Source organism: Xyrauchen texanus, chromosome 45 (genome assembly GCF_025860055.1).
Source record: "Xyrauchen texanus isolate HMW12.3.18 chromosome 45, RBS_HiC_50CHRs, whole genome shotgun sequence".
In the NCBI taxonomy this organism is placed as follows: Eukaryota; Metazoa; Chordata; class Actinopteri; order Cypriniformes; family Catostomidae; genus Xyrauchen; species Xyrauchen texanus.
In genome coordinates, this window is record NC_068320.1 from 14,863,516 (window position 1) to 14,882,507 (window position 18,992).

At 37.1% G+C, this 18,992-nt stretch overlaps 1 protein-coding gene across 1 annotated transcript in view; it reads right to left on the minus strand.

Annotated features, from left to right (window-relative positions):
• The window catches only part of col7a1l (collagen type VII alpha 1-like), a 103,453-nt gene that overhangs the window by 55,990 nt on the left and 28,471 nt on the right, over positions 1 to 18,992 (minus strand). The window contains exons 17-43 of the mRNA XM_052118746.1: positions 16,945 to 17,082; positions 16,708 to 16,854; positions 16,386 to 16,505; positions 14,470 to 14,616; positions 13,505 to 13,768; positions 12,957 to 13,096; positions 12,651 to 12,774; positions 12,409 to 12,552; positions 11,960 to 12,147; positions 11,791 to 11,868; positions 11,671 to 11,688; positions 8,218 to 8,244; positions 7,755 to 7,823; positions 7,110 to 7,190; positions 6,953 to 6,979; positions 6,570 to 6,614; positions 6,254 to 6,322; positions 6,036 to 6,131; positions 5,682 to 5,708; positions 5,533 to 5,586; positions 3,250 to 3,321; positions 2,789 to 2,848; positions 2,622 to 2,648; positions 2,225 to 2,269; positions 1,983 to 2,018; positions 1,072 to 1,116; positions 256 to 291 (exon numbers count right to left, since the gene is read on the minus strand). Coding sequence (XP_051974706.1) covers positions 256 to 291; positions 1,072 to 1,116; positions 1,983 to 2,018; positions 2,225 to 2,269; positions 2,622 to 2,648; positions 2,789 to 2,848; positions 3,250 to 3,321; positions 5,533 to 5,586; positions 5,682 to 5,708; positions 6,036 to 6,131; positions 6,254 to 6,322; positions 6,570 to 6,614; positions 6,953 to 6,979; positions 7,110 to 7,190; positions 7,755 to 7,823; positions 8,218 to 8,244; positions 11,671 to 11,688; positions 11,791 to 11,868; positions 11,960 to 12,147; positions 12,409 to 12,552; positions 12,651 to 12,774; positions 12,957 to 13,096; positions 13,505 to 13,768; positions 14,470 to 14,616; positions 16,386 to 16,505; positions 16,708 to 16,854; positions 16,945 to 17,082 — 2,324 coding nt within the window. The remainder of the gene's footprint in view (positions 1 to 255; positions 292 to 1,071; positions 1,117 to 1,982; positions 2,019 to 2,224; positions 2,270 to 2,621; positions 2,649 to 2,788; positions 2,849 to 3,249; positions 3,322 to 5,532; positions 5,587 to 5,681; positions 5,709 to 6,035; positions 6,132 to 6,253; positions 6,323 to 6,569; positions 6,615 to 6,952; positions 6,980 to 7,109; positions 7,191 to 7,754; positions 7,824 to 8,217; positions 8,245 to 11,670; positions 11,689 to 11,790; positions 11,869 to 11,959; positions 12,148 to 12,408; positions 12,553 to 12,650; positions 12,775 to 12,956; positions 13,097 to 13,504; positions 13,769 to 14,469; positions 14,617 to 16,385; positions 16,506 to 16,707; positions 16,855 to 16,944; positions 17,083 to 18,992) is intronic.

Sequence of the window (18,992 nt, forward strand, 5' to 3'; positions counted from 1 at the left end):
TTCATTGGGGTTCAATTTGTTCAACACCACACTCCAAACCATTTTACTGCTGGGATGCTATAACAGTGCCCCAAGATTCTGAGCTCTTTAGTAAACTCCATTCTACTAAATAAAGAAGGATATTTCTAAGCTGTATGCATATTTTATGCACCACATTTTGGGTGTAGCTAAAAGCAGGTGTCCACAAAGTTTTGGCTTTGTAGTGTATTAGAGTTACAAAACTTGGTTAAATTAAATTGATGAGTTTAGACTCACCTCATCACCCTTTTGTCCAGCAACTCCAGGCAAACCCTAAAGTTTAAGAAAAAGAAAGTAACCTTACCCTCTAATCTTGGCAAGAAATATGAAATTCGTATTCAACAGATATGAATGACCTCAGGTGCTTTGAGTCAGGCTGTCTTTGCATTGGCTCAGAGAGCTGCGGTACAGCTCTAACCCAAACTTTTTAAATTTTCTGTCTGAAGGGAACGCAGGGATAATGAGGAGTCGAATCGTTAGAGATGTTTCCTTGATCTTCTCTCTGAAGGCTTGGGTTTAAAACTGAGTGCATAAGTTTAATTTGAAAGTGACTGAAAGTCTGAAATGCCACACATGGTTACAGTGGAAAAATTGTGATTTTATATTAGGGAACCTAACAATTATTAGAACAACTTTCCTCCCTTTTTTCTCTTGTTGTCTTTCTCAGATCATTATTAGGTTGAAACTCAGCAGGTGTTTCTCTTTTTAATCAGGTCAATAATGGGGATCTGAAATTTTGACGTTTATGCTGGAGTCAATCGCTGGCCAGCGAACAGAAAGGAGGCAGGTTTCTCTTCCTTAATCGACTTCATTAATTTCCCCAGGGTCTACAGCACATTCTTACCATTAATAGAACTTCAACAGAACCAGACAGAGCAGAAAAGTTTGAGGAGATGACAAACGAATAATGATTTGACTTTTAAAATGTTCAGATCCTTGTTTAACAGTGATTCAAATTATCAGGTTAAATTCATTAACTGGTTCATCGTACACATTTTGTTCTTCTGCAGTTCTTATTTATGTTTCACAGGGAGGAGAACAACCAGGACTTACTGCAATTCCTGGAGGTCCGATTGGCCCCATCTCTCCACGTTCACCCTGTCAAACAAATACAGTTGTACAGGGCTTAGTTTGAGGGCTTCAACATTTTTATCTTATACAAATGAGAAAAGGTGTCAAACAATTCCTCCAAATCTAGCTTTTGATACTCTGGAATGTTTCATTCTGATTGGCATTGTCTCATTGACAGAAATCGGAAACAGATTTCCTACTTGGCTGAAATGTCTTCTCAAATAATAAAATAATTTAAACTAAAATCAATATTTTATATCCATTTATTTATTTATTTGGCAAGTGTTCGAATAATAAATGGGATGATGTACTGTCAGTTTGTCATAATTGCACATTAAACACCTTATGAGTGATACAAGTCCTGATCACACTCTCATTCATATTTTAATTAGGAAACTGAATTATGACACATTTGTTAACCATTTAAGCTCTGAAGGGGGTTTTAAACATTTCTTGTTTCAGTGGCATTTCCAAAATTAAATGTATTAAATTTAAATTAATTTGTCAGCAAATTTCAACGCTTTTGTATAGTTTTGGTCGAAATGGCTACATGCATTTTAAAGTACAGCTTCTAAGGTTTAAAACGATACCTATTTTGTGTTGGTAAAGAAAATAGATATTAATATGTGAATAATTATTTTGTCTTTTTATTTTTTTGCCAGCGACGGTCCATCTGAGCTTAAAGGGATAGACGAGTCCAAGACCACTGATCTGAACAGATATATCCTAAATTTTTTAACATGACAAACTTGCTAGTATGTATTATGAATCAAGTACTTAAATACAGAGTAGGAGCATTAGACAAAAGCATTGACTTTTTTCCAGATGGAAATTTGTTACATTAAAAACAGAACTGTAAGAGAGCTATAAGCTTTACTTAAGTAAAATCATACCTTGTCACCTTGATCGCCTTTAAGTCCCTTTTTGCCCTAAACACAGACAATACGCAAAAACAGAGAAACAACTCTGCCATTATGAAGCACTTAACATTAAGGAAAAACTGCATGTATTAGTCAATGGCAGGAATTAGTACACAACATCTATGGAAGGGTTATGCTGATTCAATGTGGAAGAAGCATGCTTTAAAAGATTTCAAATGAATCACTTTGGAATGGTCATGTATAGTCCAACGTACCCGAGGGCCTATGATTCCCTGGACTCCTTGGAGTCCTGATTCACCCTGTGAATGAATAGGGAATCTATGAATTAACACATTATGGAGGAAAAATATCTGTCACACTAATGCAAAAACATTTTCTTAATCAGATTTGTGTATTGTTTTACAGTAAAAATATCTAAACATCCTTGAGACAAGAACATTTTATTTGCAGCTAAATTGCATTATAAATTAAGAATTATGTTTTCAGAGACTATATTCTGAATTCAGTTGATTTTTCGTAAATCAACATAAATCTAACCAAATTTAGAATTGTTTTTTTTTTTTTGCTTCTCAAGAAAAAAGATGATTAGATTATTAGAAAAGGATGGTAAGAAAACATATTATTAGATTATTTTGCAGAGAACACACTTACCTTTGGGCCTTGTAGTCCAGTAGTACCCTGAAAGATTAATACTGACTGAATAATAAACCCAAAATATAATTTGAAATACAGAACATAAACTTCATGAAATGATAATATGAAATTAAGCTAGCTATATATGAATCAAAATATTGTTTGTATTTATAAGAAACACTCACCTTTTCTCCATCTGGCCCTGGCAGCCCTTGACCACCTTGAATTCCAATGCCTTCCTCTCCCTTTATGTGTAACATAAAAGATATCAAAGCACAGAACCAGCTGTACTAATTTTAGCTTCATGCTCTAGAACACACACACACACACACACACACACACACACACACACACACACACACACACACACACACACACACACACACACACACACACACAAAGACTGCAGTCTTGACAGAGTGGAAGAGCAATGTTTTACAGCACTCAGATCAATATGTTTAAAGATGATAACATGGAGATGGGCAAATATATTTAATTTATGCATTTTCCCTTTCTTGTGCAGGTTTTAGGAAGCCATTGTGTAAACAGAGCTTTCATAACACTGATTAAAGTACAATGACACATGAAACAATTTAGACTTCTGTCTCCTGAATACAGTAATCATATATCCCGCACCCTCACCTACCTTCTGCCCCTTTTTACCAGGTAGTCCTGGGATCCCATCTACTCCCACAGGCCCTGGCAAACCTGCTAAACCCTAAAGACAAACACAACCACAAAATACAGTAAGACTGTTATTATGTGGTAACAAATAATCAAATAACTATAATATATCTGCTAAATAATCATGAGGTAATTCGAGGTACGGTAACTGGGAAATTCTGGGAAGCTGATGTCATAGTGAACTTTGAAAAGAGTAATCATTGAGAGTATACACTCACCTAAAGGATTATTAGGAACACCATACTAATACTGTGTTTGACCCCCTTTCGCCTTCAGAACTGCCTTAATTCTACGTGGCATTGATTCAACAAGGTGCTGAAAGCATTCTTTAGAAATGTTGGCCCATATTGATAGGATAGCATCTTGCAGTTGATGGAGATTTGTGGGATGCACATCCAGGGCACGAAGCTCCCGTTCCACCACATCCCAAAGATGCTCTATTGGGTTGAGATCTGGTGACTGTGGGGGCCATTTTAGTACAGTGAACTCATTGTCATGTTCAAGAAACCAATTTGAAATGATTCGAGCTTTGTGACATGGTGCATTATCCTGCTGGAAGAAGCCATCAGAGGATGGGTACATGGTGGCCATAAAGGGATGGACATGGTCAGAAACAATGCTCAGGTAGGCCGTGGCCTTTAAATGATGCCCAATTGGCACTAAGGGGCCTAAAGTGTGCCAAGAAAACATCCCCCACACCATTACACCACCACCACCAGCCTGCACAGTGGTAACAAGGCATGATGGATCCATGTTCTCATTCTGTTTACGCCAAATTCTGACTCTACCATCTGAATGTCTCAACAGAAATCGAGACTCATCAGACCAGGCAACATTTTTCCAGTCTTCAACTGTCCAATTTTGGTGAGCTCTTGCAAATTGTAGCCTCTTTTTCCTATTTGTAGTGGAGATGAGTGGTACCCGGTGGGGTCTTCTGCTGTTGTACCCCATCCGTCTCAAGGTTGTGTGTGTTGTGGCTTCACAAATGCTTTGCTGCATACCTCGGTTGTAACGAGTGGTTATTTCAGGCAAAGTTGCTCTTCTATCAGCTTGAATCAGTCGGCCCATTCTCCTCTGACCTCTAGCATCAACAAGGCATTTTTGCCCACAGGACTGCCGCATACTGGATGTTTTTCCCTTTTCACACCATTCTTTGTAAACCCTAGAAATGGTTGTGCGTGAAAATCCCAGTAACTGAGCAGATTGTGAAATACTCAGACCGGCCCGTCTGGCACCAACAACCATGCCATGCTCAAAATTGCTTAAATCACCTTTCTTTCCCATTCTGACATTCAGTTTGGAGTTCAGGAGATTGTCTTGACCAGGACCACACCCCTAAATGCATTGAAGCAACTGCCATGTGATTGGTTGATTAGATAATTGCATTAATGAGCAACTGAACAGGTGTTCCTAATAATCCTTTAGGTGAGAGTATACTGTATAGCAGCTGAAAATCATGAAAAAGTAAATGAAACTTTATTTCTGATTTTACAATGACTAAAGGTATGCTCTCCCACTAAATCATGCAGGCATGAGTAACAAGATCATATTCAGTTCCATTCTGTGCCATTTGAGCCATCATTGAGTCTGCGTCATATACTTGGCCCCATCTCCTGGTGGCCATATGAACAATCCTCTCTGCCCATATTTGGATGACTTCTTTCACTTGTTGAAACAATCTGAATCCTAATATGATTGATTTAGCATTCCATGATGCTGGACAACATACTACATCATTTCTAATGATGATCCAGGAAAGCTAACATGTTTTTAGCCAAATAGAACATTATGTGCAGTGTGTACATTTTGTTTCATATGGATTATCGAATGATCAATGCATTCATTTACATTGTGTGTGTGCTCGTTTTGACAGGAATTCCCACTTTAAAGCAATGGTATGTAATATTTTATGTTCTGTTTATTTTTCGTGAGGGTTTAAGCGAAACGTGGCTTATAAGCAACATTTATCAATTACTCAACAATTACTTGCTATATTTTGTTCTGAGTAAAACAGAAAGGCTGGTTGTATTCTACCTTTTGAGAGCTTTCCAACGACATATGACACATGGCTTTTTGATGAGCTTAATGTTTTTACCTATTACAATAATATGTACATTGCAAAACTATTATTAAATTATCAACACAGAACACTTTTGATTTGTCAGCAAATTTCAAAGCACAAATTTCTGTGCGAGCTCTAAACGGTTAAGGGAGTATTTATGTAAGTAGTACAGAAAGTACTTACATTATTCCCCAGCTCCCCCTTTTCTCCTTTGGGACCTTGTTTCCCACGTGGACCCTGAAGAAAGTGAGAGGCTTTATAATAAAACATGTATCATATATTTTTCATGTACATTTTATAGTAAATTTTTACTTGCCCAGCAGAAAACTTACTTTAAGACCATGTTCTCCAGGCTGACCCTACAAGGAAGTGCAATCGCAAAAAGAAGCTGAAACCTCTCTATAGCCATTATATATGTTGGATATCAGACATATTACATGTAATTATAATTAATTAATAGCAACACATTAAAAAGTACTTATGTTATTACTTATGTAATTACACATAACACCATTGTAATGTATAGAGTGACCTTGTATTGTAACTGTGAGCTATGCAATGAAGCTACAGCCCATATACAAATAAAAACCTTTTAAAAACATTTCTAATGTGTTTACATTATTTAATCTCTTGGCTATACAGTTTAAAGGGTACTGTATCTGTGCATAATTATGTTTCATACTAACCTTGACAGAGAGTCCAGTAGACCCCGGAGGTCCAGGCTGACCAGGCAATCCTGGAGGGCCTGATACCCCTGGGACACCTGGAGCACCTGAGGGGCCCTTTTATTAATGGAAAATACATTGAAATGCTTGACAGTGTTACATTTTAAGACAACTGTTAAATATTACAGAAACTAAACACTTAAGGTTTAACATAACTTTATACAGTATGAAGCACTTACAGAGGATCCAGGTTCCCCTTTACGCCCTGGAAGAACCTCCATGCCTCCCATTACGTAGCCTGGCTCTCCCTGCAGGAAAACAAAACTTAATTTGCAACAGAAACTTGAGCTCACTAAAGACCAGCATATGTAGATAATTAACTTGATTCCTTAACTCCTTGATAAAATAATATGCTTAGTGGATAGGGAGAAAACAAAAAAAGGAGATTTTAATTTGGATGCAGTCCAAATCGATTTGCAAAGGAATTTCCTCCTTTATTGGCAAGCCAAATAGGTATCAACAAGCTTAAAAAGACATATGAATAATTGAACTTACTCTCTCTCCTCTCTGCCCTTTTGGTCCAGTATTACCAGGACGTCCCTTCGAATGTTGACAGAGAGAAAGAAATAGGAAGAATTGGAAGAGAAAAGTCAATCAAACAATCTTGGCATAGTGAAGCAGCAATGTGTTGGTTTAAAACGTGAGATGTAATAAAAGATTGTGAACCCGTAATCATTCCTCATCACTCCCTCTGTGAATCACTCAAGCATAATTACAGCTTTCCCCATTCTTCCACTAATATAGAGAACAGGGCTAAGACACTCAGTACACTGTTTAAACGAGTGATTGCCATTTCCTGAATGTACTGCACTATACCGTTTTAAATATCACCACCTACAGATTGTTTTTATATAGTGTGATGTTAAAGACACACTTACCATATCGCCAGAAGTTCCAGGTGACCCCTGAATCAAGATAAAAGATTGTTTATGTCCAATTAAATCTATTCTGAGAGCCCAATAATCTTTTCAATAAGCTATTTGTTCTATACTCTACTGTACAACTTTGATGCCTAAATTTTGATTGATCTTTTACCCTCAGTCCAGGAGAACCAGGGGGTCCAGTTCTACCCGGTCGTCCTGGTAATCCCGGGATGCCATCTGTTCCGGGAAGACCCTGATAATTGGATGCGCAGTGGGAATAATACAATTTAAAAAACAAATTTGACTCAGTACAATTGAATGTAGTGCACATAAGGGCACAGAAATCATTTGATGTTTCTCAAATGTAACATCAGAAAATCTTCAGTTCTCATTTAACTTTGAGATCAAATATAGACCAATATGTGTGGGTGCCATGCATTCACACTGATACATATCACAAGAATAAAACAAGGAAGCATCTACAACAATGCCTGATCTTGGCAGCAAGGCCTGTCATATTTCATTTGTTATTCAAGAGAGTCGCTTTGATATGACAAGCACATTCATGTGTTTCCGTCGCAAAGAGATAACACAAAAGAAAAAAGAAAAGTATGAATAGCAGCCTCCATGGAGACAGATCTGAGATATTAATAATTCAATTTAATTCTAACAACAAACTAATCACGAAAACAATCCAGTCAAAATATAAATATAAAATATAAACACTGCAGTAATTAACATAAAAATGAACATGTAATTACTAAAAGAAAGGTTTTTGTTTATATATTTATGTGCTTCAGATATTAGATGCACTTACCCTCTCACCTTTGTCCCCTTTGACCTTTAGAGAGAATGAGTCATAATTTCCTGGGCCTTGCTTTAGTCGCTATGACAACAGAAACGTATTAAAACAAATACATTCACAAAAATACTTTTGATTTTGAGCAATGATGCACATGTTTTACATTTTCTGAAGAAATTATTATATTCTAACAGGCAAAATAGTACATCTGCTTGCTTATTAACTGCTTAATAACACAGCTGTCCTCAATAAGATACACAATGTAAGGTATCATTCATGTCAGTAGAATATACGCAATACGGGTTTGGGGGATGTTCATATCCCTAGTCATTAGCATGAGTAATAATAATACTAAACCTTAGCAAAAAAGAGACATGGCTATCAGAGTTCAAACTGTATTGTGCTGTGAGTCAATGAGATCAGGTAGAACGAAGAAGGAAAGAAAGAAAGAAACAGCTGTTTGTGCTGTTTAACATACCAGGCCGCCATGACCAAATCCATCGCCCTGTGTTAGAGAAAGGCTTTAGTTATTATCATATCAACCCTTATAATTGTAGTGGAACAAAAGTTATTTCATACACTCAAGCTACATTTAAAAGTGCATGTATTTTGTTGTATAGAGTAAATGGTGGCAAGAGGCATCAAAACACAAAACAAAACACAAAACATAATACAAATAATACTAGACATTTTCTCAGAATTAACTTTTCAGAGCCATTTTTAAACCTGTAAAGCCTGACAAATTTTTTGACAGTAAACTGTTTTTAGTACCATAGCCAAACTATAAAAAGAAATCATAAAATAATAATAATAATAATTGCACATGTTTCCTTTCCAAGGGCCTTTCCGGGTGCTCTGGTTTCCCCCACAGTCCAAAAAAACATACGTTAATTGAATTTGAGACTCTAAACTGCCCGTAGGTGTGAGTGAGAGTGTGAATGTGTATGTATGTGTGTGTGTTAGCCCTGTGATGGACTGGCCACCTGTCCAAGGTGTTTCCCTGCCTTTGGCACAAGACAGATGGGATAGGCTCCAGCACTACCCATGACCCTACATAGGACAAAAGGCTATAGAAGATGTAAGGGTGGTTTTTTTTTATGTATCATATTTGATACATTAGTCTATAAAAGTCATTAACCTCCTGAGGCCCAGCAATTCATTTTTTTGTAGGATATTTGTTATTTAAGCTTTTCTTAGCCCATACTTTCTACAGTGGTAAATCTTGGGGTATTATCAGAGGACACCCTTGGCTTTTCAGTGATGCTAAATTTTTGAGAGTTTGGACATGACAACTTCCTCTCCTTGGTCTATAAATATGGATTGAAATGTATCACAGTTCAATTCAGCACATCAAATACAATAAGAATAAAATATTATTTTTCAATAAACAATTTTTAGCGTATGTATTTTATGCACTAAACACTATATTGACTTTTAAAATGGGAAATTGTAAAACCTTTTTTTGCTGGGTCTAAGGAACTTATGGTAAGATGACATCACAATAGCTTGTAATGTAAAATAATAAGACTTTTATGATAGACAGAGACAGGCTGCATATATGAAAAATATTACATAAATATTAGTTCACACTTTAAATATATCTTATAAAATGTATACATCAGAATTTTCAAAGCTCTGTGTTTTTATTTTATTTTTTTTTTTATTTTTTTGTGGGCATGAATGTAGTGTAATGGTGATTGAGAGATATACCTCAAAAGCCTATTGTATCATATTTGATACATGAATTTCAAAGAGGATTTTCAATAAAATAATATAAACATTTTTAACAAAGCACAAGTTGCTTATATTCAGCAAATACTAATTTTAAAATATCAGTAACAATTAGTGCTGTCAGTCGATAATTAAAAAGAAAAATGCGATTAATCAGTTTTTTTTTATAGTTAATCGATTTTGAATTGATTTTGACACTATAAATAGTTAGTTTACAGTCAAAATGCATTTATTTCCATCTTAAGAAATGCACTAAAATAGCACCAATTTGAGTATCATTAAACGTTTCCCAAAGTCTAAGTGGGAGGTTGAAAGAACTGATTGAAAGAACTAATTGAAAGAACTAGTTTCCACATAGGTTGCATATTCATTGCAATGCGCATTAAATCTCTTAAGCACTCATCCTCCACAATATTACTCTGCCGGTAGTCTGTGGATGTCTGCTTTGTTACAGCAATCGTGAAGCCGCATTCATGATTCGTGCCAGAGTGTCAACGTCAGTGTCAATCTTTGAACTCACCATGAAATGTCTCATTCTGCGTTTTGGTGATAGTTAAGACTTGACTTGCTTCTATGGTAATTAAAATGCACCTTACAAGTCCCGTCTGGGCTAAGAGCTCCTTTCTCTATTTTATCACTGTAAGATATTCTTTTATAAACAATCTCTATTTTAGGAGCATATTAATACAGTACTGCCCATAGAATGTCAATGAGACCACTGAGACCACTTTATGCTAAGCGTGTAGGCTCATCTTGGTAGAAGGTTTCAGACACTGTGTCTGTTTGTGAAGTGTGCGTCAGTTTAATGACTCTGGGCAGAAAATTACAAAGGTTCCTCCCTTCACACAAGTGTTTATGCCATATTAACGGTTAATGTGCTATTCACAACTAAGAAAAAATTCAGGCGTTAAACTTTTTTTAATTAATCGCATACATTAATGCATTAATTATGACAGCTCTATTGACAATATCATCATTAGTGTCACTTTTACTTTATTAAATTAAGCTGCCATTTATCCTAACATAAGAGTCCTTTTAGCGCAAGTCCGCCCCCATGTTAAATAGATTGATATAAACATTGAAACCACTTTTTTCCACAAATAACTAGATGGTGCCATAAACATGTAAAACTAACATACCATTGGTTGTTTGGCTTGTTAGCTTGAACAGAGAGTGAATCAGGCAACAAACATTGTGTATCATATTTGATACACACTGCGTTATAGAGTTAAAGTTACTTTTAACCAGCTGACTCTTAAGGAAATTTGGTCCCACTTTATATAAGGTGTCTTTACTATGTATTCAAGCATTTGATACAATGTACTTAATAAGTACATTTGTGTTGTTGCATTGCATTTAAAGTACATGCATTTAATTACATCTGTATTTACACTGTTTACCAAACCCCTAATCCTAAACCTATCCCTACCCCAACCCTAAAACTTAACCCTAATCAAATCCCCTAACCCTAAACCTATGTTACACAATAAATAAATTGTATTGTATGCATTTTAATGTTAGAACGTAGTAGTTAAAGACACCTAAATTAATGTGAGACTAGACATTTTTAGTGGATGTATGAAGTATGTATCCTAGAGGGTAACAACAGATTTCACATAAAATAAAATTTGCAATTACTATCACTAAATGCCACTTGGTTTAATATTTTGTTATCTAGTGCAATGACCTATAACCTATTGTATACCTTCAGATGATTTGGAATTTGATGCATAATTTGCATTTACTATTTTATGATAAGTTTTGATACCTTTTTTAAGGTTTAAAGGGATAGTTCACCCAAAAACTTAAATTCTCTCATCATTTACGCACCCTCATGCCATCCCAGATGTATCTGACTTTGTGTTCAGCAGAAGAAAGAAAGTCATACACATCTGGAATGGCATGAGGGTGCGTAAATGATGAGAGAATTTTCATTTTTGGGTGAACTAACCATTTAAAGTGGATGCCTAACAACTGCAATTGTATTGAAAAGATGGACTAGAATATTCTTTAAAATGTGTAATTTTGTGTTCTGCATACGAAGCAAAGTCGCAAGGGTTTGGTACAACATGGGTGAGTAAATTATGACAGAATCTTTATATTATTTTAAGTGTAAAAATACTTTTTGGGGCCACTGTATATCATCAGCATTTTGAGGTCATAATGCTAATGCTATCATAATAATACAGTGGTCACTTACCTTCTCCCCCTTCTGACCCTGTGAACAACAACAGATTAGGAATGAGGTTTCATATTAGACATTGTTTGAAAGCTACAAGCTTGGAGTTGATAATGAAGAGTACAGTGAGGAAGCTTTTACCTTGCAGCTAAGCAGACAGGGCCCTTCTGGTTTAGAGAGAGCCTCTGGGTCACTCGTAAGTGTGTCCAGTTCAGCAGACTAGGACAAACATGCAGAAAAATTGATCAGGTCCCTAGCCTGTTCTGTGATCAATATTATCCATAATTCCACTGTGATGTACATGGCCAACCTCATAGTCTCGTTTGAACTCTGATTGTAAGGCCTCGCTACAGATGCTTCTGATAAACTCTCTCTCGATGGACGGCAGATCGTCAAAGTCACTGGCGAAGAAGATGTTCTTGTATGTGGTGGGGGACGCGATCTTCCTCAGTTCATCAATATCAGCGTGAGCGATTCCAATGGCCAGCACACTGACACCTAGAAGTTTACCAGAACCCAAATTCATTATTTGCTTGCCCTTATACAGAGTTGGTCTCTACACTGCAACAAAAAAATTTCCTTATCAGTATTCATTGGCAAATTTTGTGAGGTAGGTTTATGCAGGAAAACAAGAAAAAAGCTTTTTGCCAGTGGGGTACCAAAAATAAATGTAATTCAAGACACATTTTCTGAAAACAAGTCTTATTATCTGTAGATTTGTTTATCGCCTTTTTCTACATTGCAGTTGATTTGACTAACCAAGAGCATGTGCAATTCTCGAGGGCGGCTCTACATCATCCTGTGCTCTTCCATCTGTAAGCAGCACTAAGACGTGAGGAACTTCTTGTCTCATACCCAGAGATTCCTGAAACAGCTCCCTGAGGACATAGCTGATCCCACGACCTACACATGTAAACACACAAACACGCATATTCACAAACAATTATCTGACTTCTGTAACCAGTCTGGATCTTAAAATGTTTTTTTGTTTGCATGTTCACCCGTTTTTGTGTTCCCCCCTCCATAGTGGACTTCTCTGAGTGCTCTCAGAACTGAATTCCGGTCTTTGTGAGTGTTAAAGTTGAACTCGATCCTGGGCTGATCACTATAGTGAACCACTGCTATCTAAAAAAAAGCAAAGACAAGTTAATTACATGGTGTAGCCCACATCTACAGCATTAGATGTGTGGTGCCTTGATGTTTGATCAAAGCACACAATTTATACTCATTATAAGACTACGAGTTACTAAGACACATAATGACTCTGAATGAGGTGTAAAGATTATAGTTGCATTAGCATTACTTACCTGCGTTCCTTTAGATCCTACTGTGGGGAAATAGGTGACAATTCTGAAGAGGAAGTCCTTTAGCTTACCAAAGTTATTAGTACCAATGCTCCAGGATTCATCAACCAGAAAAACAATGTCTGCCTTCACCCTGCCACACACTAACAGACAGATACAAACCATTCATTCATACAGATACATTTACAATGCAGATTAGTGTTGAATAATTTATAATGCAATTTTATCCTCTGGAGATTCAGTGAAATGTATGAATATGAAAACCTAAATTATGACATTGCAACTGCACTGGAATTAAAATAAAAAAATAAATAAAAATAAAAATACAATAAAAAATATAAAGTATATATATATATATATATATATATATATATATATATATATATATAATATAATAATATAATATTACATCACCTCTTTAAATATAACATTAGCAAATATGCTTAAAATGAAGCACTTTTAAATATAATTTGAAAATCTTGATAAGTAAAAAAATATACATTTAGATAAAACCAAATTTAGGTAGATATATATAACCAATTTCTCCTGACCTGGTCCAGGTGGGGGGGTCTCTATGGACAGGGTGGTTTGGTCATTTGCTGTGGTAATTCTGGTCAGTGCTGCGGCCATTTGGCCAATTGTGATCTGAGGCCTCACTGCAGGTCTCTGAGTGCTGGTGGGTGTGCTGGGTGCTTTGAGCACTGGAGTGGAGGTGTTTCTGGTTGTGGTGTGGAGGTGGAGATCATTGCTTTTGGTATTAGCTGAGACAGGGGCAGGTGTGGCACTCAGAACAGGAATGAGATGAGGAGCACCCACTGTAAGACAATCACAGCTTTTAGAAACTGCAAATTGAGTTTGAAACTTTTCTTATTCAAATGAAGCTAAAACAGCACATAAACAAGCAGTTCCTTGTATACTCAGACAGAACATAGTTTACATAAAAAAACAAAGTATTGAAAAATGTGAAAAAAAATAAAAAAAATGCATTATTGGGGGAAAAAAAATCAGAAATATTTTAAAGAATAAAAAGTTCTGACATAAAATAAAGAAGAACATTTTCAAAATTCTGCACTATTTCTGGGTCGCAATTTTGTCACATTGAACATGTTAACTCATTTGCACAAGGTCCATTGAAGCACACAAGATGCTCTACAGAACATTCCTCAAATCATGCTGGAAAAACAGGTTAAAGGGATAGTTCACCCAAAAATGAAAATTCTCTCATCATTTACTCACCCTCATTTGCTATCCCTCTAAGCACAAACATTTGGAGTTTATGCAAGCTTAAGTGCATGCTGTCATCAAAGCAAAAGGGGGATATACCAAATACAAAGAAATCTCATATTCATGTTAATTTTTCAGTTCATCTATCACTTAAATTGAGGTCCTTAGAATACAATTTGTAATATATCTTTTTTGGTATTTATTTAGAAAAATTTAAAATATAATTATCTTCATTAATAGCTGTTTTGACCCCAATGTATTGTTAATGATATTAGTAGACATGAGGTCTTACAGATTCTTTTAGTGATTGTTGTGAGAGGGCCCTCCACTTCCCCATAAAGAGGTCTGATGGAAAAGATGTAGGTTCTCCCATACTGGAGATCTCGGATCTTGTAGGAAGTGAAAGCCGAGCTCAGCAGCTCAGTGGAGATCTCAACTTCTACAGAGAACATTGAAAGAGAAATAAGAATTAGGTCACAAAAAGTACACAAATACTCTGCATCACCAGTGTTAAACACTTAAAAATATTTTATCAGGTAACCTAAAAAAGTGCTATGTATGGTAAAATCTCAATTAACTGGAATTATTCAATTAAATTATTTTATTAATATGACAGAATCAACCTGACTACATAAGGTTACACCAATGAAAGTAGTTTTAAGGGTCAACCCGGTTGCAAAAACCCCTGAAGTTATGAAAACCCTTAGTTCTGATTGGAAGTGTATTGTCACCAACGGTTTTCTTAACTTAAATGTTTAGTTTACCCAAAAAGGAAAATTATCTCATCATTTACTCACCCTCATGCCATGCCAGAGGTGTATGACTTTCTATCTTCTGCAGAACACAAATTAAGATTTTAAGAAGAATATCTCAGCTCTGTAAGAATTGTGATCAGAAATTTGAAGGTACAAAACGCAATCAAAGGCAGCATAAAAGTAATCCATAAGACTCCAGTGTTTAAATCTATATCTTCAGAAGCGATATGATTAGTGTGGGTGAGAAACAGATCAATATTTAAGTCCTTTTTACTATAATTATCCTCCTTGCCCAGTAGGTGGTGATATGCACAAAGCATGCAAATTACCAAAAACAAAAGAAGAGGAATGTGAAAGTGGACATTTTATGTAAAAATTATACTTAAATATTGATCTGTTTCATTTGGATTACTTTTATGCTGTGTTTATTTGCTCTTTGGGCCTTCAAAATTATGGTCATCATTCATTTGAATTGTGACGATCTACAGAGCTGAAAATGTTTCCTAAAAATCGTAATTTGTGTACTGCAGAAGAAAGTTAAACATTTTTGGGTGAACTATTCAGTTTCAACTAGTTTCTTGCAAACGGCTGCAGATCAGGTAGAAGTAGCTCCTTAAGGTAACAATGGCACATTTGGACTTTTTATAGTGCATGTCAGAATAATGTCAACTTTTTTGTGACAGATAAAGGTGACAAAATATGTACAGAAAACTTTAAAAAGTCTTTTTACAGAAAAGTCTATTTTCTGCAAAACATTTATTTAAATGTTTAATACATTCTACTTGAGATGCGCCATAAACCCCATTTATATCAGTTTAAATCAATTTGAGGACACAGTGGCTTCTGATAATGGTTAGCATCCTCTGGGTCACAGGTATAAATGTGTCATAGGCTACAGAATAGAAAATCTTAGATCTTAAAAAAGCTCATAACCTTCATGTTCAAGCAAAGGACACCCTCATTAGAGGAAAGGCTCGGCTGATGATATCATAACAACAGGAATGATTCACAGATCTTTTCTTGACATTATCTACACTGTCAATTCTATTATTTCTTGTCTCATGCATCAGACCAAAAGGCTTTTGTGAGAGTAAGACATATTACAAGAGCTTATCTGGAATTTACTATGCGCTGCCATAAAAAGATACGCATTAATAAATGAATGACAGGAACCTTAGTTTAGCCATCTTGACTTAATCATCTGTAGTATTTGAGCCCAGGAGTGGGTGCAACCCTGGGTTGAGATGAGAAAATATAGATTTCTGTAGCTAAATATTGCTTAAAGTCAAAATGTTAAACTATATTATGAGCTTCATGTTGAAATATCTACATTAACTGGTTGTATTCAAGTCAAAAATATTATTTAAAATGTCAGAGTCAAGTTGACTGTCTATATTAGGTTACACGTATCTGTTTTAATTCTGCACTTTCAGTAAATGTGTTTCTTTCTGACCTGATATGTGTCTCCAGGACAGCAGATATCCAGAGGCTCCACTCACACTGGTCCAGTTCATTACACAGCTGCTGTCTGTGATGTTTAGAGCACTAAATCCAGTCACTTTAGGCAGATCCACTGTAAACAACAGCAACATTCTTCAAATCAAGTACCGTACTTTGAAACCCATAATGGTCTTTATTCTTCTACATACAGCTTTTTTGATCTTATGACATTTTTTATCAAAGGTTTGAAACATGTGTTTACATGAAAACACTGTGGCCATGGTAGTATGTTGTTGAAATATTAAAGATGTATCAGGTACGGGTCATAGACTCACAGGTACGGGCGGTCACCATGACTGGGCTTCCCTCTTTGCTCATGACCACAGCAGACACCTGGATCTTGTAGGCGGAGCTGGCAGGCAGATCAGTGATGGTGAAGGATGTGGTAGAAGAAGATACAACCTCACTCTTCTTTTCACCACCTGAGAGAATAAAAACACACAATAGTGCAATAAAGCAGATGGATGGATAAATTGGACAGATTGTAATGTTTGAGGACAATCAGTGCCCACCTTGGAAGGGGCTCCAGGTGATCTTGTACCCAGTGACGCCTGGCATTTTCCTCCAGGCTAGTTTGAATGAGCTGGCACCGATGTCGACCACTTTTACATCCCGAACTGTTTCAATCAGCTCAGAGTCCGTCAAAGATGCTGTAAACATAAGGGATATGGCAAAACAATTATTGACAACTGATTTGATCAAAAGAATTTATTCAAGATTTTTAGCCAGTCGCGGTTAGGAATGGCACAGGTATCACAACACAGAGGACGTGCTTATGCAGCGCAGCAGATGGCAGTCCAAAGTAACAAAGGTTTTTGTACTTCTTCAAGAATGAACAAAGTGACTTTGATGAGTTTGCAGGTTAGTGTATGAAACTGGTGAAACTGAAAACTGAACGATTAGAAATGGTGACGTATATTATGCAATTTCTATGTATGTAACATTGAATATGTTTCATTCAAACCGTCAAACCACAAAAAGATATACTTGTAACTGAAAATACATTGTGTAGGCTATATGAAAGATGCATATGCACAATATGTCAGCCAGTGATGGCTAAAGTAATTAATCTTTGTCTTTGAAATCACATCGTGGCCCTGAGCGTTGGCAGTGTTTGCATACTTTCGTAGCAAATAATTGCTTAGAATTTTAGAACATGCCATGTTGTCTGGCAGATGTGTCCGGTGTGAAACCCTCTTTAAGGGTTTACAAAAAGTTGTGTTGAGAAACATGGTTGAAAAGACAAAGTCTATCATGCAACGAGCATAAATCAGGAAAATCTTCCAATTATCGATGCGTGAAAAAGGCATCAAACCCAAACCTAATATACAGTATATATAATGATTTTCATGATATTTGGTTCAATTTACAGTGATTGATGCTCACCCAAATTAATCATTAAAGGAATCTTAAAGCAAGCAGAATCATTAATGTCACGAACCCCGCTCCCTCGCTCCGCCCCCTCGAGCTTCCACGCTCGTTCCGCTCCCTCGAGCTTCCACGCTCGTTCCGCCCCCTCGAGCTCGCACGCTCGTTTTGCTCCCTCGAGCTTCCACGCTCGTTTTGCTCCTACGAGCTCTCATGCTCGTAGCAGGTCTACCTCCTCGGGCTCACGTGCCCGCTTCCAATGGCCAGAACATTATGACCACCTGCACTCGTCTCTATCACCCCTTTATTCGTTTCACCTACACTCGTCTCATCACCTTTCATTGTTTACACCTGCACCTTCCCCTATAAATACCACAGCACATCCATTGTTATTGTTCTAGTTTACCCCGCATCTTCGCCCCCCGCTAGTCTTGTCTAGTTTTGTACTCCTCTGGTTTACCCCTTAGCTTGCCAGCCCCCCTTGTTCCCCTGTCATTTCCTCTCGCTTGTCTTGTTAGTATATTTATTCCCCGGCTTCGACCTCACGCTCCCTTTGACTACTCTCTCCCGGATTGCCCCCTTGTTTATATCTTGATTCCCCGGCTTTTGACCTAACGCTCACCCTGACCATTCTTCGCTGGATTTGCCCTTGTTTTGTACTGTTGCCTGCTTTTATTTAATAAAGCAGTTTTTCCCCGACATTGTGACTGTCTCAACTTGTGTTCGCCACAGAATAACCAACCTCACCGAAGACAGTCACAATGCATCACGCGGAGAATTCGCGCAGCTTACTAGAGCGCAGGTTTTCAGCGCACTCTGCCCCAGGATCTACCGGTGGGAGTCATGATCGCGCGCTCACAGCCCAGGGCCAGCATGTACGTGCGATTTTTGATTTTTGTCACCCTGCGTCACCTGTGTCTGCCCCTGAGCCCGTTTATGCTTCCCATGCATATTTGAGCGCCGTGAACTCTCCACCCCCGGAGAGGTTTTTTGGCTCTTCGGACGCTGACCAAGGGGTTTTTATGTGAGGCAGCGGTTGTGTAACTCATAACCCCGCCCTCGACATTATGGAGCCAGTGGCCCGACTCTTGGGGTTGCGTCAGGGGAGTCAACCCTTGGAGGTTTTTGTTATGGATTTTTGTGCCCTGGCGTACCAGGTGAATTTTGATGAGGTGGCTCTGAAAGACATTTT